Below are 25,877 nucleotides of genomic sequence, written 5' to 3'. Positions count from 1 at the left end.
GTCGGAAGAGTAGCAATGGTGCACTAACACTAACGCTACTACTGCAGTGGACCATTCGCAACTCCACCATAGGACCAACTGCCCAACCTTTTGGGCTGCGCTAGAACTTATCCCCGTTAAAACGTGCTGAAGAGACGCTGCAAAAACAATTCTCGTCAACAACAGGTTTAAGAACCAGATCAGCAGCTGCCTGGTGAGGCCCAACTCAAGCTCATCATATGATCAACGTTTCATATCCGCAAGCCAGCAGCTTGCTATATATACCGTTCCGCGAGACGCTATTGTAGCTCAATGGACACTCAGCGACTTATCGCTGCAGAACCAAGCACGCGAGCTCGGGGGTACTGCGACATCTTCACTCTTGTAATCAACTTACATCATGAAAATCAGTAGGATATGTAGCAATCAGTCGTGTCAGTTTCTTGTTTCTTGCAGCTAGTTTGGCAGTTTTCCCCGCGTCGACGTCAGTTTCAGGCAGATTGACACATCTTGCGCAGTAGGTTGCAGCGAGACTGAAACCTTGACGTCGTAGATTATGCACCAGCCAACAACGACATTCAAGCCGAGGCAAGGATACTCGAGTTCATAGTATATTAAAAACTATCTCAGTCTTCTTTCTTCTTCTTCTTCTTCTTCGAGCCTTCATTCGACTTCATTATCAGTTGCACATAACTCGCATTTCTTGTGAAACATCCACTCCACAGCCTCAACAATGCCGCCCACTGAAAACACTAATCCGGGCAACTTTGCCAACCGGTGAGATCCGTCCTGTCCTCATTATTAGAACCTGCACACGTGCTAACCCTACCAGCCCCAAGGAAGAGGTGCAGGAAATCGCGTCCAAGGGTGGCCAGTCAAGCCACAACTCTGGCTTCGCCAATATGGATGCCGACAAACAGGTTCGTACCTATCATCTCGGAAAATTAGATGAGAAGCATTTAGCGTGATCAGTTGCAACTGACAGCATCCTCAGCGCGACATAGCGTCGCAGGGAGGGAAGGCCTCCAGTGGGTCCTTTGAGCCTGGCTCCGAAAAGGCACAGGAGGCTGGCCGCAAGGGCGGATCCCACACCAGCACCGAGTAGGTTAAACTCGACCAACAATATGTTGTAGGGTGCCAGGAGCGGGGTTACTACGATACCCCGCTACGGATACTAGAGTGCAGTTGCGGGGAGGTTAGACATCGCAGCAAGCGTATTAAGCAACAGCCAGGGGCAATCGTAGATGCTGGAAAAGCTAGCGTGTATCTAAAGAAACACTATGAAACTATTTGCGCCGCGAACGAGTTGTTTCGTTACAAAGTTATCGAATTATGCCTGTGACTGTGTCTGGGTCCCAATAAGACGAAAGCTATTGTAACATAGCATATTTTCCTGTTAACATCTTGTTAAAACCTCAAGGCCCCATGTGAAATTTCGTAGGATGACACGGCATGTTGGTCAATGGTGGTTTTCTGCAAGCCGAAATCGCTTCTCGTTCCGTGCGCCTTCTCGGCTTGTTCTTTTTGAAAGCTACCTCAACGCAAGTCCGCTGATTCTGACGTCGCACGTCAAATCATATTAAATGATCTAGCGACAAGAAACATGATAACTGTTGACTCTTACTAATCCCTGGATACTCCTAACTAAATCCAACTCTCCCGAGGTGCAATAGGTAGTGTAATCAACTATTATCAGGGAACTTGCGGAATAAGTCGGCCAGCTTATCCATTGGCGCGCTCAGTAAGCCCAAAACAGATTCGAATGCAGGATTCTCGCCAGCGCTCGGGTGACTGCGCGACGGCACAAAGTGCTTGGTTCGGTCGAACGTCTTGGCCAACATCTCCGACTCGCCATCGCCCTTCCTGTTCAGAATGGCCTGCTCCAGGGCGGGTAGGTCCTCCCTCTCCTCCTCTTTGATATGCAGCGACAGCACCTGCCACAATTCCTTAAGTTTGGGTACGTAGTTCGGGTCCTCGCCTTTCAGGTTCTGGAACTCCTTGAGCATTTCCTTGACCTGGAACGTAGTTAACGACTAGAATCATTGAGACAGCGCACGCAAACTATTACCTGGTGGTGCTGTTCCCGGTCGTTGTCCGCGAGCTGCTTGCCCTTCGCGCCAATATATTTCTCCATCGCGGGATAGACAATCAGCTCCTCGCCCACGGAATGGCGCGCCAGCTCCCAAGTGAATTGGTTGCCCCAACGAACGCGTTGATCGGCATCATTGGAATTGACGACTCTGTTGTAGTAATCCTCCAACTCTCTGTGGTCCTTAATGATGGCCTCGGTGACGGTGGACATGGCTGCAATTCTCATGCCCAGCGACTTGTATGAGTGTGTGAATGCAGGTTGGGAGTGGGAGATTTGGGCGAGCGGGCGGGTAGCGAGGCGCATCTTGAACGAGAGAGCTTCTTATGGCCATGAAAAGAAGGACAAGGGGACAATCTTTAATTCCATCAAAGCCTCAAGTTTAATCCAATGGTCCTGTATGCCGACTAACAGTCATAAGAAAACCAAAGATTTCCATTGGATGGGCGAGCAGAAATTCATCGTTTCGTCATAAGTCTCAGGTTGGCCAATAGACCATCAATGGTTATTAATCGATGACACATGCATCACACCCAGTTGCGCGTATGAGAGGGGTGATGATGTCCCGGCATCTGGATCTGAAATAACATAATGCGAACATCATCAATTCAGGGCAGCATCCCCGTATGGCAATTGGATGGCTTCTTTAGCCTTAGTCCCTTTGCACCAACGCCCCAGTTCCCCGCAGTGATTATGGAACGAGCCGGGTCGAGCCGCCCTTGCGCATCGAACCGGGTATATGTTTCCACTGAAACTTTTCCAAGAATCGGCAGGAGAGAGCCTTCCGGTTAGCAGGCCAAGGAAGCTTTGGTCCGGCCGTAGTGTTCATCCCATGTTGACATGATAACCTACACCGCGGCACATCCTTACTGACGATCAGGATGCCGATAAAGGTTGAGCCCGGTGGAGGGTACCGCTACCGTTGGAAAGCAGCGGGAAGGAAATTATAGCCTCGGGAAACTTACGGAGGATTGGTCACTGCGGGTTAGGCAGAGCGCTGCTTTCGCCCCACAATGCGGCGCTGTTCCCTCGTAGCTATCAAGAGCGCCAATGCGACAGTCCTGTTAGCAGTTTTGCTATTGGGCTGCACGGGGATATCATCAAGATCCTCTGGGTGGAGTGGACTTTGTAATGCCCCATACCTCTCCTTTTCGCATCTGCCATACCTTACCACACCAACCAGTAATTGCACATACTATATCACGCTGTTCTCTCCGGGCGCTGGGGGCTTTCCCTTGCAAAATTGAACTCCAGCAATCCGTGCAAGCCACCACAACTCGCGCACCTAAGTCCACCGCAGTCTCTAAAATAACAACTAGGCCTTGATACGGTACGACTAGGAGCCACAGCAGGAGTCGGGCACATATTTACCACCATGAATGTATCTAAAGCCGGCGTTCGGGCCCTGCACCAGGGTAAGATATTGAATCTCACCGTGGGCTCTTTCCGAGTTCCTTTGGATATTGATGATTATTGGGCAGATTATTGGTGGAGATGGACTGGCAAGCCAATGGCAACGCTGAAATATTGTACCTCGCAATATTTTGTCTAGTCCCAATTTGCCGGCATCACTGCTTGCATTGAAGACGGAACAGCTTACGAACCATCACTGACCCAGTTCAACAGGAGCCAAGCCCAAATTCTTTTTCCAAAACCTCCCTCGCCCTTCCCTCACAGCCAAGATAAAGCAAACCATTCAGACCTGGTAAGTCGACTCATCCATCCTCTTGTTTAAACATATGCGGAAGCTTCTTGCCACACCTCTCAACGGCCACCATCAACTATGAGCTAACCAAGCATCACCGTCACTGCGATCTAGTCCAGCCTCGACGAATAAAGTAACCGAAACTGAGGCGGAATCAATCCTAGCCGCCCAGCGCCGGCAGCGACCGGTGGCGCCGCATCTGCAAATCTATGACCTTTCCCAGACGTGGTTCGGAGGGTCAATCTGGACGCGACTCACGGGGTCCGTTTTCAGCGGCGGCCTTTACGTCTTCGCGACGGCGTACCTGGCTGCGCCCCTCTTGGGCTGGCAACTCGAGTCAGCCTCTCTGGCCGCCGCCTTCGGCAGCCTCCCCGTCGCCATCAAGGGCTCCCTTAAGTTCCTCGCCGCCTGGCCCTGCGTCTTCCATGCCGCCAACGGCTGCCGCCAGCTCACCTGGGACCTGGCTAAGGGCTTCTCGAAGAGCGCAATCCGTTCCAGCGGCTATTCCATCTGGGGTGGAAGCCTGATCACCGCTATGGTTCTCGCTTTCTGTCTGTAAGGGGATGGGACTTCAGTAATGACCTGGAAAGTCATTCATGTCTCCCCCTGTCGGGGGGGGGGCACTAGGTTGGCAACCCGAGACCGAATCATCCGTACTGTAGCGCCCCCTTCATAATGGTTCAGTTAGGGCAGTTCTGCCCCGTAGATCCAAGTAAATAAATAAATGCTTTCGATTATTAGATGGTTCGACCGAGTTATCGATGATTAGAGCCCCTCCCCAGGCGACAAGCTTTGGAAGAGTTGCGACAATTAGACGTCGCCCACCATACCTCGCCTGCTTCGATACAATCCGTCAGCTCCGTCGGATACAATGGAATGATCAAGCCATTGTTGCTTCTCGTCTCCGTGAGCATGTCCATCATTACATGTAATCTGAGTCAGCGCCATGGAGGGGGTGAAAGAACGAATTATTACGTCAGTATTCTAAGAAGCTGGGCCCGGTAATTAGTATGAGCTGTAAATTACAGTGCGGGGCAGTCAACATCGGGCGTCATGGACACGTCCATCAAAAGACAATGAGGCGGCGAACGGCAGTAGTCAATGATATCTCCAGAAACCATTCTACGTTGTCAAGATACTTTCAATTGTATCATACAAATAACCGCAAACCACCTCCCGAATACTGCTACTCACCAAAAAAAACCGCCAAGATGTTCTCTAGATCGGCGGCCCTTCGATCAGGCGTCCAATATGCACGCGTGAGCCCCACGGGAATCCCACAGCGGCCCGTGTGCGGGAGAAATTACGCCTCGAAACCGGCCGAGGACCACGGCGCCGGGCTCAAAAAGGGCGGAAACAACACAACGTGAGGGCACTCACACTCTCTTCTCACTACAACAATTGCGCAGAAGCAAGAAGAGGATTCACTGACCACTGTGATAGATATATCGTCGCTGGCGTCTTCACTGTGGGCATCGCAGTATCTACACCTTCTTGATGGGAAATCCTGACAAGGCCCAAGAAGTTGGCGGACAGTACCATCCGCAGGCACAGTCAACGGAGGACAAGTTCAAACAAAGGCCAGATGTCCGACTGGAGGGTCCGGTTTCTCCTGCACCCGGTGCTAAGTGAAGCGTTAAACTGATGCCACCTGCAACGCACCGGGTGAAAGCGAGTCATAGAAGACGGCCAATCATACTGGTGTACCTGTATGACACTATTCCGCCATGACGGAAGAGTATCACAAAGTTGTAAATACTGTCTCTATACACTTAGTAGACTTAAGCAATGGGAATGGGCTTTTTGAAGGGCGGTAATGAGCCCATCCGATATGCGTACATATTTTGAAGCATTCAACCACACAGCTCTGCCAGATGCCAGACGTTCCTTTCGACCTAGCGGTGCCCTCATTGTACTACACCGAGCCGTACCTATCAGTCCGGCGCCAATCCATCATTTACCTCAACACCTTGTCGTCAATAGCCCCCAACCCTCAAAACTCTGTCCCCAATTTCATCCCACGGCAACTGGCACGAGAAACATGACAGTATGCGCATAGATTTCCGTAGTACCGCCTGATCTCGAACCGATTGAGTGAACGGAAGGCACGATGTTGCGCGGCGTGAGCTTAACACCGACGACCCCACCTCTACCTACCTGACAACTTGGCGTTGTACATTTGGAAACCTCCCTTATTGCTCGCAGGTCACCAATTAGACTTATCTCCTTGTCGTGTCTTGTCCCATGTGTACGGCTTTCCGCGTTTTGGTTCAACAACAGGTTCAACCTGCAAGAAAATTATTTATCTAGCAATACCCACAAGACCCTTTTCTGGCCACAAGTCCCACTTCTCACTATTCACAACGGATACAGGCTGTCGCTGCGTGAACCATCCCCTAGAAATCAGTCCAACCCTCCGGCCCAAACATAATCAGCTCCGGGCAAGAGGATTACAGCCATGTCAACCGTCACTGAGGCAATCACCAAGGACCACAGAGAGCTGGAGGAGTACTACCATGGGGTTGTCAATTCCAGCAACGTCGATCACCGCATTCGTTATGCGAACCGGTTCACTTGGGAGCTAACGCGCCATTCTGTCGGCGAGGAGCTAATTGTCTATCCGGCGATGAAGTACATACGCCCAAAGGCAGGCAGCTTGCGAACAACGACCGGGGGCAGCACCACCTAAATCTTTTAAGATGGGCATCAGTACTATAAAAGGATAAAGCAGGCTCTGATGAGGCTTCACAGTCACTTCCGCGAAAGTTGGGTCCGGAGCATTGGGTCCGCGCGACGACCGGTAAAATGTGGATCTGGAAGCTGAGTGGATGTTTATTTTCCCGCCGACAGTATAATAGCGACAGGCCCTCGACAGCCCATCTCTACACGGGAGTTTCCAGCATAGATGAACTTGAACCAGTACCAAAATGGGGATTCGATATCCGCACAACAGTTCTGTGATTCCAATATGCTTTGCGACAAGTAGCATCGGGCTAACGTCACGTAGGACGCTGCCTGAAAAGCTGAAAGCCATTCACAGTGCGGGGTTTGATGCGGTTGCGTTAGCCATGCCGGATTTGTTGGCCTATGGTGAAGACTTGATCGGCAAGGAACTGGACGCGAGAGACTACGATGCCATTAACGAGGTAGCCAAGACCGTTAAATCACTAGCGGAGGAGGTCGGGGTTCGCATTCTCATGCTGCAGCCCCTTACAAACTTTGAAGGCTGGAAGTTGGGCTACCAGGACAGTGAAAGAAAAGATGCGTTTGCAAGGGCACGAGGATGGATGAGGATAATGGAAGCTCTCGGAACAGACATGCTACAGGTATGCCCATCAACCACGATCAGAGCGGTACTATATGACTAAAATAAACACAAGCTGGGATCGTCAGATGCCGACGAGATTTCGCATTCCACCGACGATTTTGCTGCAGACCTTGCGAAGCTTGCGGACGTATGTGCTGAGAACGGTTTCCGCTTGGCATATGAGAACAGATGCTGGGCAACTCAAGCCCGGACTTGGAGGGCTGTTTGGGACATCGTGAAGAAAGCAGACCGGCCAAACCTCGGGTTGTGTTTAGACACTTTCCAAACCGCTGGCGGGGAATTTGGGGACCCAACAACCGAAACGGGGCTAATCGAGGGCCTCAGCAGGGCTGAGTTGCAGTCTCGTTGGAGAAAGAGTCTTCAGGAACTAGCAGCAATAGTCCCACCCGAGAGAATATTTCTTCTCCGGATATCAGACGCCTACAGGATGGACCCGCCAATTAAGCAGTCTGAAGACGGTCAGGAGCAACAAGCTAGGTCCGAGTGGAGCCACAGCTACCGGGCGTTGCCTTTCGACGGAGGCTATTTGCCAGTGCATGAGGTGTTGAGGGCTGTTCTAAACACAAGATTTAGGGGGTGGTTATCTATTGAAGTGTTTGATTCAAGAGCAGAGTTGGAGAGCACAGATATGGAAGCATTCGCCAAAAGCGCCAAGGCGTCGTTGGAGAAGCTGTTATTATTTAGCTAGCTATTTCAAAAATACATGTAAAATGCACAGCGGCGAAGCTGTGTATATCTCAAATAGCGCACCGGTGGCTGCGTCGTTCTGGCTGAATGTGTTCACCGTGGACCGCTGCCGGCGCTGTGGACCCGGACTTTTGGTCATAGAGTATCTACCATTCTTCTCGATTGTTCGTCGGGAAGTGAGTTGGTCACCGACATCAAGCCCGCACTTATAGGTAGGCCACAGGCAGGCGACTCGATTTCGGCCTGTGTTTTCCATCGTATCTATTGGTACAAGTAGTTCTACATGAGCTTGCTAGCTAGGGTCAGGTCAGGGCGATCCTCGCAATTGTTCCGCACGCAGTAGCCGCAGAGGCGTTCCCACCCCCCACCACGCTAGGAGCCCTGCCTGAAATCCGTGTGTCGCTGTCGAGGCGACCGTTTCTGATTGCTCCAGGCCACCCCACCCGCCTGCCTCCCTCCAATTAGAACCCGGGGACCGACTTTGTTCCTCGACCCGACACCACAGGTACCGCCTGGCTCAATCTGATGTCGACAGTTCGTGATAAATACTTCATGTCGCCCTGCACATGCCGACACTCGCGCGACGATAAATCCGACCTGGAAAAGCCAACAGTCTCCACCCCCAACATCCAGCGTTTTACGGGTGTGCTTGCCGTTAACAACGACAAAGTCCTAGGCCGGATGTCCAGCGTCATGTCCGAGCACAGCGAGCACATGGGAAATGGGCGAAACGACATCCATGGCGATAAGAACAGCCCCCTTCACTTGCGTACGGTATCACAGCCTAGCGCTGACCCTAGCGAGGTTTCTCGAGTTCCTAGCTCCAGCCTCAACGTACTAAGTGAAAGCTCCGTGAATGTATATGGCAGTAATGACAAATTCACCGCTAACCCACAGTCCCATTCAATGGGCTTTTACAACGATACGTTTGACGGATTGCCCATAATGAACAAGAAGCTGAGGCAGGACAGCTGGGAATGCCAAAGAGGCGGCGACGCATCCCCGATGCGTAAAGGGACTTCCGAAAGCAGTGACAGCCTTTCTCCACAACTCCAATCACTCGGCACCGGAGTCGATATGTCACCCACTCCTCAGCAAGTGGGAAGGTTGGAACCAAGACTAACCTCTGGTCATATCCGAAGAATACCGTCCATCGCAAGTCGGGACAGTACCAACAGCAACCAGATCGTTGCATCCGCTCGACACTCACAGCCTGCAGCCGAGATCAAGACGGAGCAAGAGAAGAAGGAGGTACTTCAAGAAGAGTTGACATCAACGCCGACCAATACAGACTTGGCAGCGTCCCGGGCACTACCTCCAATTCCCGACACTGTGCCTACCAACACACTTTGTCGAAACCACAACTCGAATGACGCCTTGTCATGTAATACGCCTCAGATTAGCATCTTCGATGAGAACAGCAAAGCCTCGCTGAGCCAATACTCGATTGCCTCATCGCTTGGCGTTAGAGGTAACGCAATATGCCAACCCGCTTCAAATACCGCGTCCACTAGTCGTAGGGAAGCACATTCGCAACAGTCCAGCACCAATCTTCCAAATCAGTGCCAGTATGGTCATCCCTTGCCACCTCGGTCTCACCCGATATGTGAATCCACTTCTTCGCGGGCTAGAGCGAACAGTTGGGCGTCGGATTTGGAAGCCTTGGACGGCGGCGCAGGTACTTACCCCGAGGATGAGGACAGCAGCTTCGACTACTGGATTCGTGAGGCTTCACAGGGCGACGAGGGAGATTTTTGTCCGCCACCTCAGTCACACAACATGCGAAGCTTTTCTCCCGGTGGGTGGAAGGCGAGAGCTATTTTTGGACCTTGGAGAAGAGCGAACTGGTTGGCTCGCCTGCTTCAGCGTTGAGCGGTGCGTCTCTAGATCTCCCACCAGTCTCAATAACTCATTGCCGAGAAGGCACATTTCATCCACCAGCCCCCTATGAGCCGGAAGATGGTATCACACCACCTAATCGAAGATCCAGCCTATATGGACGTACAGGGAGTATGAGCACCATTAATTACTCATATAGCTCAGGGGTATGAGGTCGGCTGCGATCTGCTAGAATAATAGTTGACGTAACAATACCTAGAGATCGTGAGCTCAGCACTCGATCTCAACACGTCTAAACTCCCAGTGAGTCAGTCGCATGACTGATATCACTGCTTGTATATTTCCACCCCCCAAGATTCAAACCGCTTTTTCATACCGTAATTGCACCTTTTCGATGTCCATGCGCTGGTTGGAAGCGGTGCAGTGGGAGTTTGGGAGAAGGTACACACAGCATGATATCCATCCATGTCTGAATACAGAGCTAGGTGTGATACTGTACCTTTGAATCGGCTACGAAAAGCACTTCCCAATTAAGAGTCTCCAGCATCGCATAGTGAGCTACTGTACACACAAGTCACACCTCGAGTACTGCACGGATCTCTTCTTGACAACGGTACCTTGAGGTATGAAGCTGATCGGGTCCTAGTATCTTCAGATAGTATGGTCGGGAACAGATGCAATATGAATCGGAACATCAGGGTAGAAGGTTTGGGATAACAATAAGCGCATGCTACTATTTCAGTACCTGGGAGGATAACCAGATGCGTTTCGGCTGCCTGTCGTGAACGTGACCGGAGTAGCCCAAACCACAGAGCCACAGAAGCATTTCGGCAACTTACTAGGGCTACCTTCGCCGTGATGTAGAATGGCTCTTTCCCATGTCGAGGCATGTTTGGAACCAAGAGCGCCCGGGATGCGTTCGGAGAGGTTGGTTAACCCTCCGACGAATCGGATTCCGGCCCCATCACGCTCAGAGATCTCGACAGATCCCTCCAAGAAGGATATGTTCAATTACCTTGCTTGCTTACAGCTGTACATACCAAAAGCCTATTCGAGGATAACTGTCACCAAAATGCAATACCTGGAACTATCATACCTTCGCTAAGGAGATCCTCTTCTGCAACTAGTAATTTATATGACGGACGGGTCAACCGTTTATCGCTTGGCAACGAGATCGTACCTCGCGATTCTCAGGTGGTCGTCAGCAAGCAAACGATGTAATTCGCGCAACATTTTCACATTGTCTTAATGCAATGTGATATGTGCTAAGGGGAAGCGAGATGAGCACATGCGTGGTGAACGCGTATCTCTATTGGAATGGCCTTTTTCTGCCCCTTCTCGTTTCTATTCGGATTCGTGTATATTTCTCTCTAGATGTTTTGAAATAGTTCAACTATTAAAAGGAAGCAGGCCCTAAGTACTCTGCAACGACATCGAAATTCAGGGGAACGTCCGGTGGTTGTCCAGACCGGAAGGCAAAACTCACTCGTCCATGGTCTTCGCCGCCCAAGAGAGAGAGGGCCGAATGCCTGAAGAACGGAATCTGGATCCAGGGCCAGCGCCTCCAGGCCGTCCGCTTCAAGTCATTCACGTCAAAGACACAGTGCCACAGATGTTTAAAGCTGGGCCACGACCTTGTGCTCTGTAGAAGACGGTACGTGTGCGGCCACTGCGCTGGAAACATCCGACTAAGGAGCACAGTTGCAAGGACTGCAACGGCAAGGACCCTTGCACACACGCGCCTGCTAAATGTTCTAACTGCAATCAACTGGCCACACGGCTGTGACAAAGAGGAGTGCGAAGTATTAAGAGCACTATGCTAGAGGCGATCTCGCTGGTACACATGTGCTCATTGGTTTGCATCACCAGTACTGTATGGCACAGGTCGGGAGGTAACTGGATGCTCTGCTCTGCTATGGTGCAAGACCACACAATTGTGGTACCTGAGTGGTGTCTCTGGGCGTACCGAAGGCCCCGATAGTTACGACCAACTTGGCGACAAAGCGCTGGAACATCTGCACATGTAGGCACGCGTTATCATTTCGTAGCCTAGTACCATAACGTAACAATCGTTCACGGTAGGTCAACAACAAATCTTACGTTGACACTTCCAGCACCGCCCAAGGGCAGGTCATAATGGAGCCGTAGCGCCAGAACTCCCCCCATCCGTCCTAGAACCCCTCATATCCGTAATCCGGATTAGCCACGGAGCGCGTCCGACAGGTCAATTATCCTATTCCATGGAGAACATGCATGAAGGGTCCGCTACCAAGAACCCGCGTTTAGCGAGCCGTTTAGGTAGCATGGGTACATGGGGACCATGCTGGCCATTAAATACAGCCCAGTCAACACCAAAGTATATTTCGTTCACCAAAACCTGGATTGGTGACGTTGCAGTACGAAACAAACGGTATCAAGTATGCCCATGTCTGCACGTGTTTGTCGCTCGTTTCAAAATGGCATAATTGCCTGAGAGGTTGTAGCCTCCTGTGAGCTCGGCAGAACAGCAACCATCTCTTAAGGTTACTCCGTGACAGGGTCTCATAGTAACCCCGCGCCCCTCTAGGGAGTTGCCCACTGAATTGCCCTGTTCCTTTTGTTGGTGGGGCGGACTAGCACTGACGCGCCCTTAGGAACCAACCTGTTCTGCATTTAACTTGGCAGAGCTGCCTGCAATCATTCATGATGCCCGTTGCAGCCAAAAAACCACTCATGCTAACTTGCGCTAGTTCTCCGGCGGATAGAAACACGCCGTCAGCGCATATCCCCACTACTACTCTCGATCGACCTACGAACAAAGTCATGTTCTGGCAGATATTCAGTGGGTCAACTGATGCTATCAATCTATTAGGACTATTGCGCATTAGGGCTTTCTGTTCGTCGAAGCTCTTGCTTCACTGTGTGTTATCGTGTTCTTGAGCTTATGGGGTAAAAGATACCTACCTCCTGGCTTCTCATCTATCAAGTTATATCCCTAGATCCAAGCAAACCTTGACAGCTAAATCATAGGGCCGATTCACTTGCTTCTCAACAGCTACCTTCCAGCCCAGAACACGAGACCCAGCCATTATTTGGTTTCGCCACTATGCCAGACGATGAAGAAAACAGCGGACGGCTAACGAGCGGACCTGCTGATATCCACGGTTCATCGTCGCAAGGGGCTGCGAATGCTCGAGCCAAGCGGAGTCGCCGTCCCGGACTGGTTACTTCCAACGCTTGCACTGAGTGTCGGAAGAAGCGCGCTAAGGTACCCTTTGTATTGAGAAAGTTACCTGCTGCGTGCTGTTGCTTACTACTTCAGTGTGACGGAAGCAATCCTTGCGCGAGATGCAACGAGCACGGGATAGCCCATTGCGCATACGAAACCCGATCACGCCAGTCTAAGGATAGCCTCCGTCAAGAAATCGACGAATTACGACGCCAACTCGACCAGAAGAATACGGTTTTATCAGCTTTGGTGAACCCTCAGTCACCCGAGGAAGTGCTCACTAGGCCGAGTGGTGGCCAGAGTGTTGACGGGGTGTCAAACTTCCTTGATAATACACTGGGCTCGGAGGAGGGTGATGCGCTTCCGGCTGTCGACTCAGCTTCCTCTTTGACCAGATCTCAGCCTAAACAACTTTTGGACGAGATGACTGCCCTTCCTGAGCAGGGGACTGGTCGGACGGCAATGGCAGATGGCATCCAAGAACGCGACCCGGCCGGAACAGTATATTTTCAGGATCAGACTCAGTCAACTGGTCCAAGTTCCCTCCTTGAAGTCCTCATGTGGACTGCGAGCATGGCGTCCTACTTTCGAGTCAGCTCGCGACTACACTCTGGACAGGTTCTTCCAGGGATAGCAGATCATGGCTTTATGGGCCAAATGTCCATTCTATACCACTGTCCAACATGGGAATGTTTCGCGGTACATGGACTAGCGTAACGGAAGACACGGATCTAGTACAGCATCTGCTTGCACTATATTTCTGCTGGGAATATCCGACATTTACAACAATACATAAGGAGTTCTTCCTTGCGGATTTCTTAAGTGGAATGCAGAAATTTTGCTCGGCGGCACTAGTCAACGCTGTGCTTGCCCTGGGGTGTCTCTTTTCCTCCCAGGTTGGGATTGCCACCAGTTTGGATGATCCCCATACTTTGGGTGACCAGTTCTTCAAGGAAACGCTAAGACTCATTGCACAGGAAACCAGCCAATAGAGCCTGACTACCGTACAAGCATTTGGTATTTTGTCTATTCGAGAGGCAAGGTGCGGGAGAAATGTAGAAAGCCGGTGTTACGCCGGGCAGAGCATGCGTCTAGCTGTCGAGATGGGTCTGCACCAGGTCGGTTACGATCCTGACATGGAGGATATGGCCGTATCCGTCGTCACATTTTGGGGGGCATTCACTCTGAATAACGCCTGGTCCATGGTGATGGGCCTATTGCCGCTATCCTCACGTGCGCCTCTTCTCCCTTCAAAACCGCCCACGAACGTCGATATAGAAGCGTCCCCGTGGACCCCATACCCAGCCGAAGGTAACTTCAAATGGCACATTGCTAGGCCAGCTACTCGAATGCTAATGCTCTCAAGCAGACATTGGAACATTTTCTAGCCATCTGCAACATCCTTATCAACAGGCTTCTAATACACAGTCCGTGTTTGGATGCTTTTGCGAGCTAAGCCAGATGGGCCATAATACTGCCTATCTTCTACAGCCGCCTAACAATCCAGTCACAGGACATTCTCTGTTGGGCACCTACACTCGCTATCTTGATTTGTATGGCAAGATTCCCGCAGAACTTCGTCTAGGGATCAATTTCACACCAGCGGTGTTACTTGTTCATATCTACTATCATTGCGCCATCCTGCTCCTCTTCCGCCCATTCATCAAATTGTGCATCGACGGGTCAAGCGTATTACCACGTGATATCTGCACAGAGGCCGCAGATACCATTCGGGACCTGCTATGATCTTATTCCCAGCTCTACACTCTCCGGCGAACACCGTCATTCTTGCCGTACCTCACCCTGATTTCGGCCACTATGCATCTCACAGCTGCTACCTACCGTTGAAATAAACGAAAGCTCGCCCAAGAGTTCATCGTCGACCATGTCCATGAATGACATCCAACATATCGTAGCAACTGTGCCGCTCGATTTTACAGACTTGGCCAACTTCATCAGCACTACAGCTTTCCGAAGCAGCAAGCTACGATCTGAACACCATCTCCGCGTTACTGACGCTCTTACGCAGGGCATCAATGACTTGACGGAAATGATGCAGTACAACCACTCCGCTGAAGGAGCATTGCATGATTTACAGCATCTGTGTGCATTATGGAAGGCAGAAGAAGCCGAAACCCCATTTCCTGCCTCATTCCACGTACACCGATACTCGGCTTGGGAACCTGCCTAGTGGTCTTTTGGGACTTTTCTTCTTTCTCCGACAGCTTGACAGACCCCTGCCGGCGCCTTACAGCTTGACATGACCACTAAGAATTGGAAGGTAATTCAATACCTATCAGCCTTGGAAGGCATTTTCCGGCATGATAATATCTGTAATACATGAAGCACTTCAGAGATCATTTAGATACCTTCACGGCTAGCTATTCCATCTAGAAGAGATATCGAATGACGTACCAAAGTTGAGGCCTTCATCTCGTCGATGAAGAGATGTATGAGATGAGTATGTTAATAGCAGTGAGCTGCCACCGAACAGAGCTGATTTCCATTGCCACAGATGTCGTCAACAATCCTAATGAGGCGGCCTCCGTTTGAAATAATATAGAGCCAGCTACGTTTACATCTGACTCATAGGCCAAGGACTGAACTGCCTCGAAGCCACAAAGGTGTCGTAGTGGTAGTAGAGATATGTCAGCCTTTCACCGAAGCGTCTATTGGCCAGGGAACAGGGCAAAGGGATAAAAAGACAGCTACGTCCAAAGGCTATATTTATCTGTACGAAGTCCATAGGTTTAGGAATGTCCCCATCCATCTTCTCCCAGGTGGCTACTCGCTTATCCTGCACAATGGCCTTACATTTTACGGGTCTGCCGCTCGAAATCGTTCTGGAGATTTCGAAATACCTTACTCTACGGGAAATTTCCTTTCTGTGCCGTTGTTCCAAGAGTCTAGCATGTTTCTGGCGCGAAAGGCTATATGAAAGTGATGTGCAGAATAATAGATCTTCCGCAGTCTTTCTTGCCGTCATATCATTGAAGCATACCCCGACTACAAAGGACCTCGAAATTGCCCTTGGAACTATCAATCACTCTATTCAAGCAAAGACGGATTTAGAAACGAAACACCCTATTTATCTCCCAGATCCAAACCCCTTATCACAATCTAGGAACAAGGTCAAACATTTTCTACCACCGCTGTTTATCTCGATTGCTCTCGATCAGACCAAGATTTCGAAGAGGCTGATCGAGGCAGGTGCCCCGCTGGTCCTCAGGAACTCCTTCGGCACTGTACTCCATCACGCTGCATATCATGGTTCAACGATCATGGTGGAACACATCTTGAAGGAAAAACTTGTGGACGTAAACGCGAACGATCACTTCGGCTATACGGCTGTATTCTCCGCCGTGATGGGACCTCGACCCACGAAAAACATGATTCAGCTTCTTTTCGAGTACGGCGCGGATATCAACAAAACGATTAACCATGTCAACAGGGATCTAGAGAGTCCGCTCTCCATCGCTTGCAATCAGGGGAAATGGCTGATTGCGGAGTTGCTGCTGAGCCTGGGGGCCCCGTCACGGAAGCCAGACTGCCCCGATGTGCGGAGAAGGCAGAATGGGCTGAGCCCCTATTCGCGCACGGCCCTTACGGCTGCCGTTTTGCCCGCCACGAGCCCCCCCACAGACGCCAGAACGCGATATGCAAGGCAAACAGTTATTCTAGAGTTACTACGATCGGGCGAAGACCCCAATCAGCGTTACTATAACCGAGGCAATATGCCTAGAACTTCCTCTCTTCTCTTCGCCCTAGCTTGCCAAAGGCGCTTCTGGGAAGCTGAATTGCTCTTAGAGAGTGACGTCCTTGAGATCGATACACCTACGTCGGATGGCCAAACGACGCTGGAATGGGCCTTGTCGCCTCGTCATGGAGCCCCGGACTTTGCCGCCTTGCTTCTATGCAAGGGAGCGGCAATTCCACAGCGCAGAGCCCAGGAGATTCTGAGACTCACCCAGGAAGCGTGCAATACCTTCAACATGAAGGCCATTGCGGGTGTGCTGTCCGTGAACCCATCATTGGCGCGATGCTTTCAGGTCCTTTACACCCATTGTGTATCAGCATGTTCGGAGCAGAAGGACGAGATCGCCGATGATTTTGTGCAAAAATCCCCTGCTTTCATTGTCGAGTTGGCAACAAAGAAGAACAAGTACTATATGCACTTAGAAAACCAGCATCTAGAAGATTGCATCTAAGTTCGGAAGGACCGCAGTTGGTTCTAAGCAGGCCGAAAATCGTATTGGCGCACACCATAATTGGCGTCTACCAGAATGGCAGAGCAAGACTCTGGCCCGGCTGGTGGACCAAGACCCCTAGAACGTACCGTCACAGGTTTGCGACACCGCTCCATTTAGGACAACCTCCCTTTACGGAAGAGGAGTGTCTCACTGGGTCAATGACCTTTTCTTGTAATGTACTATCACGGCAGTGGCGATGCAGTGGCGATGTATTCGTGGCGGACTGGCTATTGCATACTTGGCTTCTGGCGTCACCGGTGGAGAGTGTCTTCAACTGACACAGTGACCGACCAAGGTTTGCAGGTCTATCGGTTGCACTTGCGTTTCTTCTGGATGCCCCCACGCTATAATGTAGACCTGTTCGATTGGACAAACCACACCCTTCCAGAGGGCCTCACGACCGCGGAAGCGCACTTCTACCGTCACCCGCAGTGGAAACATTCGGCCACCCATACGGGCCCAGGTCCGTTTTCAGACGTCAGGTCGATGACATCCGCCGCATGTGAGGAGCGCAGGGTGGCAGAGGTAACACTGGTGGTTGAAGGGATGTCAGTCGGGTTGCAGGTGCAGGCGCGCACGCTGGACTAACCTAGTGAAGAGCGATCTAAGCAAGGACGTCGAGTTGGCCCAAATACCTCGGTGGTGGGTGCAGGAGGTGAGACGAGTTGACTATTGTGCGCACCGTGGTGATTGGCCCCTTCACCCACGTCTTCGTCGTCGCTATTGTCTCGGTTTGGGGTTTTGCGCGGAGAGGCTCCTCAGAGCTGCTTGTGGGCTGGCTGAAGGTACTGACGGAGCGGATGGGTAACTCGATCTTGGAGCGCTTGTTGTCGGTACTGCCAAGGTCCGCTTGTTGCTTCGGACTTGGGCACTCGGCTGTCTTGCGCTACGGGCTTGCAGATCGCTAATATTCTGGTAAAGGAACATTCGTTGGCACACATACTCGACGTCCCCGATACACAGTGTCTCGTAGACTACTCTTCTCGTGTCCTCGTTTGTGATATTATTGACGAGGAAGCTTTCTGTGATTTTTCCGTTGTAAATCTTCTCCTCGACGCCGTCGGGCAATCCTTCAATCGAGCAGAGTTCCCGCACGATGCGGTCGATGTCCCATAAAGCCAAGTTATCAAGGATGCCGCATGCTCTCGTAGAGTCGGTTACAACGTAGGATATTGTATGCGCGAACGGGTGCAAATTTGCCAGCGAGTGGCAGGATGGCGTCGCAAACCACTTGCAGTATTGGTATAGGTGTTGGAGGAGGTAAAGCCGAAGTGAGTGGGCTGTGTGTCACAAGTCGTTTGTGATATTCGTCAGCGTCGTTGGAGATGGTAAGCCTAGAGTGGGAAGAGCCGGCGTCACAAGTCGATCGCAATCTCAGCTGGTGGTGTTAGAGGCCAAGTCAATTGAGGGAGGCATGCGAAGCAAAAAGGATTGTAGTCTTGGTAAGTGTTTTGGGATTCGACAGGCCGAAATGGATCGAATGACCGTCACAAACAATGGCAACTTGCTTATCAGCAACATACGTCATCGCAAAGTCATGCAGAAGATAGGAACCAAGATGGAAGTTGATATGCTCATTTCACATGCAAGAAATTTTATTGTAGACCGAGGTGAAATTTCAGGATATGTTTTTTTGGATTGTAACTGAATTTGATGAGTGAGTGTAAGTCAGTGTTCAATCCTGCTGACGACCTCTTATTGTCCTTAACCACAGCGTTGTGGGCGCTTGCACTATTCTCGGGCTGAAACCAAGCACCAAATGCCGGACTTGGATTGCATATGCACATACCCATCCACACCTCGTTGCCGCCCCATTTGAGGCGAGAGCCATACCATCACCACCATCTATTACAATCATTTCTTCGCCGCCATTATGCTTGGCACCTCCTTGCGTGAGCTGCTGTTCATACGCCTCTGCATCCTCCTCCTGCAGTACGGGACCCCGATCCTCCTAGCCGGCCTGGCTCTCGCGACGGCGACGGGCGGCTGGACTGCGCTGAAGCACCCCGCGAGCAAAACCGCCATCGGGTATGTTTTGCTGGACCTCATATACGCCGTATTCCTCTGGCTGCCCTACACGCGGCGGCTGCGTGACGAGGCGGACCACCCGCCGCCGCCGTCACCTGTCGACCGGCGGGCCCTGTTCTTGAAGTGCAACGACAACGTGCCCGACTTCGACTGGTATCTGCGCCTATGGTTCCTGGGTGCCGACCCTTCGGATATCCGCCGCGACAACGTGCGCGACTTCGTGCTCTGGGCCTTCTTCGACCGCCGGCCGGGCGCCGAATCCGAGGACGAGGCCGACGAGTGCGCCGGGTACCTCAACCTCATCGAGCAGCGGCTGGGCCACGAGCTGACGCCCGGCCGGGGCGCCGCGCAGTGCCTGCGGCTGACGTTTGACGATATCGAGACGCGGTACCGGAGCTTCATCTGGTACGTGATGATGGGCCTCGTGGATATGGGCACCCACGTCCAGCTCGCGTGGCGCGGGTTCGAATACCACCCCCTGCCGGTGTCCAAGTTCGCGTACGTCCTGCCGCTGCGGATGCAGAGCTTCTTCGCGCGCAGCCGGTCCGCCTCGGACGAGCTTAGCTACTGGGTCCGCCCGCACACCGCCGGCCCGGGCAAGAAGCCCATCGTGTTCCTGCACGGTATCGGGGTCGGGCTGTGGACGTACGCCAACTTCCTCGCTAACGTGGGCCTCCCATCCGCCAAAAGTGGCCATGGCGACGACGACGGAAGTGAGGGACAGGTCGGCATCATCGCCCTGGAGATCATGCCCATCTCGTTTCGGCTGACTGAAGCTCCCCTGGGCAAGCTGGACTTCCTGGACGAGATGCAGCGGGTGCTGGCCGCGCACCCCGGGTGGGAGCAGTTCGTGTTGATAACGCACTCGTACGGATCCGTGCTTGCGACGCACATGCTGCATTCGGAGCAGTTCAGCGCCCGCATCGACTCCGCGGTGCTGATCGACCCCGTTACGATCTTGTTGCACATGCCCGACGTCGCCTACAACTTCACGCGGCGCCGACCGGAAGGGGCGAATGAGTGGCAGCTATGGTACTTCGCCAGCACAGACCCGGGCACGGCGCACTCGTTGGGACGGCACTTTCACTGGAAGCAGAACATCATCTGAAAGGAGGAGCTGGTCACGAAGAAGAAGAAGAAGACGACTAATGGCCTGGCGATGGATACCAACGGAAATGGGGCCGCCCTCATCCGACGGGACACAGGAAAGTCCCAGCAGCAGCAGAAGCGCAACGTGGCCGTGTGTTTGGCCGGCCGGGATTTGATTGTGGACACATTATCCGTGGCGCGGTATCTTGCCGGCAATGAGGATTGGCTTCCGGGGCTGGATAAGCATTCATCAGGTCGGACAGACGAAGCCGACGGGGCGCTGGACGACGTGCAGCCGTCAGCGGGCTACTGCCACCTAGAGAAGGACGGGATTGAGCTGCTATGGTTCGATGCATTGGACCATGCACAGGTCTTTGATGACCGGAAGCACTACGACAAAGTCAAGGCTGTGATCCATCGCTACTGCTCCAAATGAACAAGGGGACGCAGTAGCAGTCTCAGAACAGGTGGGGAAAGCGTTAAACTGTCATTTACTTTCAGCGTTATTAGAGTTGTAAATTAGCAGTCGAATTTTAGTTTATTATTCCGTATCTTCTTCGCTCTTCTTCGCCTCATCGCCACCCCAGTCCGTTAGGTAGAAGACCAATGGCGTCGGGCCGTTACGGATCAGAATCCAGACTACGTCTTCATCCGTGTCGTTGACTTCCTAGAAGCACTTACCAAGCAAATGCAAATACATGGTATTCTCGACTCGAAGCTTACCAGACTGTATCGTGGGTACACTGCCGTAGAAGCAATAAGGTATAGCTCTGGCTAGATCGCGCTATCGACACCATGATTTCTTTATCAACTTAATGCACACTACTCTTAAGAGGATTGAGAACGACGTAGAGGGGCCAAAGCTGGAAGATGTTATTAGGATGACTTGATTGTTCTAGCTTCTGAGATTCAGAAGACACGAAGGCTTTTCGGTTTGTTGGACAGACTAGTATTTTCCCATTATCATATACCTTGAGTAGATTCGGCTGATCGAGCATGCATTCGCTTGCCGCAAGAGATTGGATAGCAAAATGGCAGGATGTGACTGGACTAAAAAGCTCCAGCTCATCTCATTGTCTCAACTCTCGTTTGAAGCATTGCTTTCTCGTTACGATTCAGATGTGCACAGACGCCTTGTAGGAAACTCCATAATTCAATGGCGGCAACCAAAACTACAAGAACTCAAACAAGGAGGCCATCATATGAATGCGTATTACTAGGTGAACCCCATTCTGAATATCTGTGACGGGTTTCCTCATTGGTAGAACCATCGACCGCAGCAACTCTCGGATTCGTTTGGATACTATACTCGAATGGCAACCACCCGTTCGTCGCGGCGATCTGCTCAGGGCAGAGAGCGATTTCGGGGCCGTATCGTGCAATGACGAAGATCAATCCAATTGGACTCGCCGATAGCTTTTCTCAAAGGTCTTTTCCCGTCGTAATCTCTTGATGGTTTCTAGCTATGTTACTCGGCTGACCTGCCCTGGCCCACGAGAGGGTTTCGTTCCGGTCGAGGTCTTGGAGGTTATGTCGCGCAAGCCAGACTTTGATAGGTTATGGCTGAATACAGGTGAGATTCGAAGGTCGATAAAGATTCAATATCGGCTTGTTAGGTCGGGGATGACCCCGCAGAGTCGTCGGTAGGAATCAAGATGCTTGGCTGTTTCTTTGAATGGGGCTGGATCTTGCAGAGGTCGTCTCCTCGCTGTCTGGTTCGTTTCTGCAGTCGCGCCACGGGCGGTCATGATGAAGGAATCCATGGCAGAAGATGAGCCGCAATAGGAGGTGGAATGCTGGAAGATGCCTTCGCGCGAGCTGGAGGCGAGGGAAGCTATTGTGTCAGCAGCGGGTGTCAAATCGATTAGCGTTGAGACTGCTGCAAGCTAACGAGCGTGGTGGGATGCGCTAGTAAGAAACCTCCGGCGGGATGATCATCCCCGCAGGCTTAGGGGTATCCTAGGCCTATGAAACGGCCTGTCTGTGCTACTGGACAGTGAGCCGGCGGCGACTGGTTAGTGGTCGACTGGCGACGTAGGAACAAGTACCTTACTAGCAGATCATACACAACCACTAGGCCCCTCGCGGCCTCGTCGTGATGGATCGTACAAGTAGCCTTGGGTACTCACCCAATTGTACCGTTCATCATGGTGAAGTACCAGACCCAGGCCCATCCCTGCCTCTCGTTCGCGTACACACTGCCGCCTGAGCTGATCATGCGCCAATTGCTTTACGCAATAGGCATCTTTCCCTTGCTCTTCTACTTGAATGGCTCCGTCGTAGGATGCGTGCTTTTTGGCCTTGATCTGCTCGCCCAAGGACGCTGTGTTGGGTTGTGCCATTTTGTGCATTCTCACACCTGATATGGGAATTGCAATGTCTCGGTTGCAGAAGGCTTGTAGGTACCCTCCCCATAAGCAGACCCGCTTAACATGGATCTTGATCGAGAATTATGTCTTGTGCTTTTGCTTCTCATTTTACCAGGCGATCATCTGTCGTATTGGGGTGCTCGCATCTTGGGTGCCTGATGCTACGTCGCCGGCTGGGCCGTATGTCCAATCGTTTCGAGCTTCGGAACAGAGTCGAACGGCTCCATGTAGAATTCTGTCAGCGCAATTCCTCATTATAGCATCGGAAGTCTGCTGTCTCGTCACTTACTCTTCTTCTACTCACAACAATTAAACAAGAATCAAAATGGCCTCCATCCGTCTCTGAATATAATGCTCGTGCATGGTCGCTCACTGTTCCGACTAATACTGAACCTGTTGTTTACCCTCGAAACACAGGCCGCTTTCTGTCCTAGTGCCTAGGGTTTAATCTTTTCTTTAGGTTGGCAGGCTCACCCCAGGCGACAAGACGTAGAAGAAACCTGCCGCAAGCGACGAGGGCACAGCACGAGAAGTCCGCCCTCTCCTCTGGACTGTTCGTACTAATTGTCTATTGGCTTGTTAGACATGCTAGTCCAATCAATCAGTTGACAACGGCACCTACACCATTTAGACGGGAATCGCTCGCAAGATACCGCTGTTGTGATGCTTCACACATTACGGGCGCGACCGCGTCCAACTCGCCCATTCCGAGCGCAAGCGCCACACCACATTACGAAAGGCTTTCAGACGATTCCAGCTAGCAGCAATGTTGCAGGATACGTTGCGACCGCCAGTACGATTGCTGCGATAGGCGTTTGGTGGTTGTTCACTACACCGGATCCTGTGCCACATCTGGAGAGCCGACCGAGCCAGCAACTCGTTATCGAGTTCGATCCTTCGAAAGCCGAGGTGACACGGATGCTTTCGCAGGAGTCGTACTCCGTTATTGCGAAAAACATTGCCGGCGTCGAGAGATACGATGGGGCTTGGTTAGCTTCGAACAGTCTATGTGAAGACCGCTTCACCCGCGGTCTCATCTCACCTTGGCGCGATAGAAGTCCATGGCTTGCTTTGGCTCTTTTCGACGGGCATGCAGGCTGGCAGACCGCGGACTTTTTGGAGCAGAAACTCTGAACGTCCGTACAGCACAGTTTAAGTCAGATCAAACCACCTTCAAATGGAGAAGTAACATCTGAGCAAACAGTCCACTCCGTCATCAAGAAAGCATTCGTCGATCTCGACGGCTCCATCATCAAGACAGCCGAGGATGCCTCTGAGAGCAGTCTGCCTTTGCAAGAAAAGTTGCGAATATTTGCTCCTGCATTTGCTGGCTCGTGTGCTTTGTTGTCGCTGTACGACCCCATAACGAGCAGGTTGCACGTGGCTTGTGTTGGCGATTCCCGGGCAGTCCTTGGACGAAAGAGCCTGGACGGCAAGTGGGAAGCGATTCCACTGTCTGCAGACCAGACAGGCAATAATACGGCGGAAGTTGCAAGACTGAATGCAGAGCACCCGGGCGAAGAGGGTCTAGCTCAGGACGGTCGGGTTCTGGGGCTTGTCGTTTCACGGGCCTTTGGTGACGGGCGGTGGAAGTGGCCTTCGGACGTAACGAAGGACTTCAGCAGGCGATTTTGCGGCCCTGGAGCCCTCCCACCAAAATATCATATCCAGACGCCACCGTATATAACTGCCGAGCCGGTCGTGACAACGACTACCATCAATCCGGACAGGCCTTCCTTCCTAATCTTGGCAACAGATGGCATGTGGGGTCGCATGTCGAGCCAGGACGCTGTTAACCTTGTGGCAGCATGGCTGGATGCTAGATCTCCGGGGTCTGTGATGCAATACCGAAAATCAAAGCCATCACCATATGCACCGTTCGACTTTGGTGACTTCCGAAAGGGAGTGAGCCCTGGCTTTATGAAAGAAAGGATGATTATCCAAGGCGACAATGCCGCCGTCCATTTGATGCGGAACTGTCTTGGTGGGAACCATTCCGAGTTGATAGCCGGAAGACTTGCTCTTACACCCCCGTATTCCCGGAACCGGAGAGATGATATGACGATCCAGGTGGTCTTCTTTGATACAGGCATGACTTAGGCAGGTAAATGGGAGAAGTGGCACGCCGATATTAAGGGCCCAGGAGACAGGTATTACACGAACCAGGAGATAATTTGCTTCCTCCAATACTTATACCTGTTCATCTTGGTATGCGTTTAACGACGGGTGAAGGTGAACAAAGGGCTGATGAGGGCTAAGGCACTGGTGAATGCCCATATGACTTTTGTAAAATAGAATGGTTGGTGGCATGGTTGGTGGCATGGTTGGTGGCATGGTTGGCGGTATCTAAGCAACTCCTGCCTAGGATGATGTGCAAGACAAGGTCTCCCATACACCAAGCAGAAACCTCTGCAAGCAAGGTAACACTATGAAGATTGGTCATACGTCAATACTATAACACGAAACTAGCTGAACGTCTCCGTGGCGTGCTTATGCAGAGTGTAAAAACTCTTTGGAGTTGCTCCGTGGTAGAGAAGACTCTCAGGTAAGAGCGACGACACCGAGGACCAGGTTGACAGACCACAGACTCTCCATACGTGGGTGGATTGGGAATTGAAACCTGCCATAAAGACAGTGTGGTGGGGTTCTGTACAAGGCCACCAGCTAAGCATCAAGCATGATTCTCGTCTATTGACTACATAGTCGACTGACCGTCGACGCTCATCATACAGCAGGCACTCTAGGTTCCCAACCGACGGTGGAGCGGCAGCCCGCCCATACCGAGCCCAGCTCCACGACGAACACTGCACCAACCGCCGCGACGAATGCAGGAGCTCGGCCAGCACCCACAAGATACCCCGACCACGGCGCGATGGATGCGTCGCTGCAGAGAGCTGTACGTTGGAATAGCCGGGTGGCGGCCAGAAGACCCTTGGCGCCGATTATGATGATTCAACCACGGCAATGCCCTCCCAGATTGGGGGGAATGCTGCAAAGTCGTCCCCGGGCCGTCAAGGGGGATCTATGCAAAATACGACGAGACGCGCGCCAGACTACCACAAGGACTACCAGCGCAAGCTGCAGCGGGGCACCCTGGCGAAGAAGATGGTGGGAATGCTGGAGGACCTTCGGACGAGTCTCAGCGGTATGCAGTTCGGCTGAAGACGTGGCACATGTTAATGTGTCAAATAACACAAGGAAGCTCTGTCTATGCTTATGTTGAAGCATGTTTTCAGCTCTAGTTCAGTAACCAACAACCTAACGCTACTGTCGTCGGCCCAGAATTCATTGTCTGAGGGTGACTTG

General features: G+C 51.9%; 12 protein-coding genes across 12 annotated transcripts; 10 read left to right on the top strand and 2 right to left on the bottom strand.

Annotated features, from left to right (window-relative positions):
- Nucleotides 1-712: 712 nt before the first annotated feature.
- Nucleotides 713-1,084, top strand: PG985_005845 (uncharacterized protein; the record flags this gene model as incomplete). Its single annotated transcript, XM_066825614.1, has 3 exons — nt 713-756; nt 812-899; nt 974-1,084. The coding sequence occupies 3 exons, from the start codon at nt 713-715 to the stop codon at nt 1,082-1,084; spliced, it is 243 nt and encodes an 80-aa protein (XP_066688774.1).
- A 577-nt stretch (nt 1,085-1,661) lies between these two features.
- Nucleotides 1,662-2,374, bottom strand: PG985_005844 (uncharacterized protein; the record flags this gene model as incomplete). The annotated part of the gene is made up of 2 exons (XM_066825613.1): nt 1,662-1,994; nt 2,048-2,374. 2 exons carry the CDS (start codon nt 2,372-2,374, stop codon nt 1,662-1,664), a joined length of 660 nt encoding a protein of 219 aa, XP_066688773.1.
- A 1,069-nt stretch (nt 2,375-3,443) lies between these two features.
- On the top strand, nt 3,444-4,332 carry PG985_005843 (Succinate dehydrogenase cytochrome b subunit; the record flags this gene model as incomplete). Its single annotated transcript, XM_066825612.1, has 3 exons — nt 3,444-3,483; nt 3,695-3,773; nt 3,888-4,332. 3 exons carry the CDS (start codon nt 3,444-3,446, stop codon nt 4,330-4,332), a joined length of 564 nt encoding a protein of 187 aa, XP_066688772.1.
- Nucleotides 4,333-4,984: 652 nt separating this feature from the next.
- Nucleotides 4,985-5,405, top strand: PG985_005842 (uncharacterized protein; the record flags this gene model as incomplete). Its single annotated transcript, XM_066825611.1, has 2 exons — nt 4,985-5,032; nt 5,217-5,405. 2 exons carry the CDS (start codon nt 4,985-4,987, stop codon nt 5,403-5,405), a joined length of 237 nt encoding a protein of 78 aa, XP_066688771.1.
- An 826-nt stretch (nt 5,406-6,231) lies between these two features.
- Nucleotides 6,232-9,660, top strand: PG985_005841 (uncharacterized protein; the record flags this gene model as incomplete). The annotated part of the gene is made up of 4 exons (XM_066825610.1): nt 6,232-6,404; nt 6,781-7,099; nt 7,154-7,642; nt 8,254-9,660. 4 exons carry the CDS (start codon nt 6,232-6,234, stop codon nt 9,658-9,660), a joined length of 2,388 nt encoding a protein of 795 aa, XP_066688770.1.
- Nucleotides 9,661-12,712: 3,052 nt separating this feature from the next.
- PG985_005840 (nitrogen assimilation transcription factor nirA) lies at nt 12,713-13,552 on the top strand (the record flags this gene model as incomplete). The annotated part of the gene is made up of 2 exons (XM_066825609.1): nt 12,713-12,874; nt 12,929-13,552. The coding sequence occupies 2 exons, from the start codon at nt 12,713-12,715 to the stop codon at nt 13,550-13,552; spliced, it is 786 nt and encodes a 261-aa protein (XP_066688769.1).
- Nucleotides 13,553-13,938: 386 nt separating this feature from the next.
- Nucleotides 13,939-14,581, top strand: PG985_005839 (uncharacterized protein; the record flags this gene model as incomplete). Its single annotated transcript, XM_066825608.1, has 2 exons — nt 13,939-14,146; nt 14,205-14,581. The coding sequence occupies 2 exons, from the start codon at nt 13,939-13,941 to the stop codon at nt 14,579-14,581; spliced, it is 585 nt and encodes a 194-aa protein (XP_066688768.1).
- Nucleotides 14,582-16,116: 1,535 nt separating this feature from the next.
- On the top strand, nt 16,117-17,043 carry PG985_005838 (uncharacterized protein; the record flags this gene model as incomplete). Its single annotated transcript, XM_066825607.1, has 1 exon — nt 16,117-17,043. The coding sequence occupies one exon, from the start codon at nt 16,117-16,119 to the stop codon at nt 17,041-17,043; it is 927 nt and encodes a 308-aa protein (XP_066688767.1).
- A 1,915-nt stretch (nt 17,044-18,958) lies between these two features.
- Nucleotides 18,959-20,221, top strand: PG985_005837 (uncharacterized protein; the record flags this gene model as incomplete). The annotated part of the gene is made up of 1 exon (XM_066825606.1): nt 18,959-20,221. One exon carries the CDS (start codon nt 18,959-18,961, stop codon nt 20,219-20,221), a length of 1,263 nt encoding a protein of 420 aa, XP_066688766.1.
- Nucleotides 20,222-20,272: 51 nt separating this feature from the next.
- On the top strand, nt 20,273-20,638 carry PG985_005836 (uncharacterized protein; the record flags this gene model as incomplete). Its single annotated transcript, XM_066825605.1, has 1 exon — nt 20,273-20,638. The coding sequence occupies one exon, from the start codon at nt 20,273-20,275 to the stop codon at nt 20,636-20,638; it is 366 nt and encodes a 121-aa protein (XP_066688765.1).
- Nucleotides 20,639-21,800: 1,162 nt separating this feature from the next.
- Nucleotides 21,801-22,544, bottom strand: PG985_005835 (uncharacterized protein; the record flags this gene model as incomplete). Its single annotated transcript, XM_066825604.1, has 2 exons — nt 21,801-22,088; nt 22,332-22,544. 2 exons carry the CDS (start codon nt 22,542-22,544, stop codon nt 21,801-21,803), a joined length of 501 nt encoding a protein of 166 aa, XP_066688764.1.
- A 690-nt stretch (nt 22,545-23,234) lies between these two features.
- Nucleotides 23,235-24,671, top strand: PG985_005834 (uncharacterized protein; the record flags this gene model as incomplete). The annotated part of the gene is made up of 2 exons (XM_066825603.1): nt 23,235-23,560; nt 23,723-24,671. 2 exons carry the CDS (start codon nt 23,235-23,237, stop codon nt 24,669-24,671), a joined length of 1,275 nt encoding a protein of 424 aa, XP_066688763.1.
- Nucleotides 24,672-25,877: the final 1,206 nt, after the last annotated feature.

Source organism: Apiospora marii (assembly GCF_038362585.1).
Source record: "Apiospora marii strain CBS 49790 chromosome Unknown utg000003l_segment0_segment0, whole genome shotgun sequence".
Taxonomy (NCBI): Eukaryota; Fungi; Ascomycota; class Sordariomycetes; order Amphisphaeriales; family Apiosporaceae; genus Apiospora; species Apiospora marii.
Note: the sequence above shows the minus strand (reverse complement) of the source record. Positions and strands in the feature narration are given on the sequence as shown.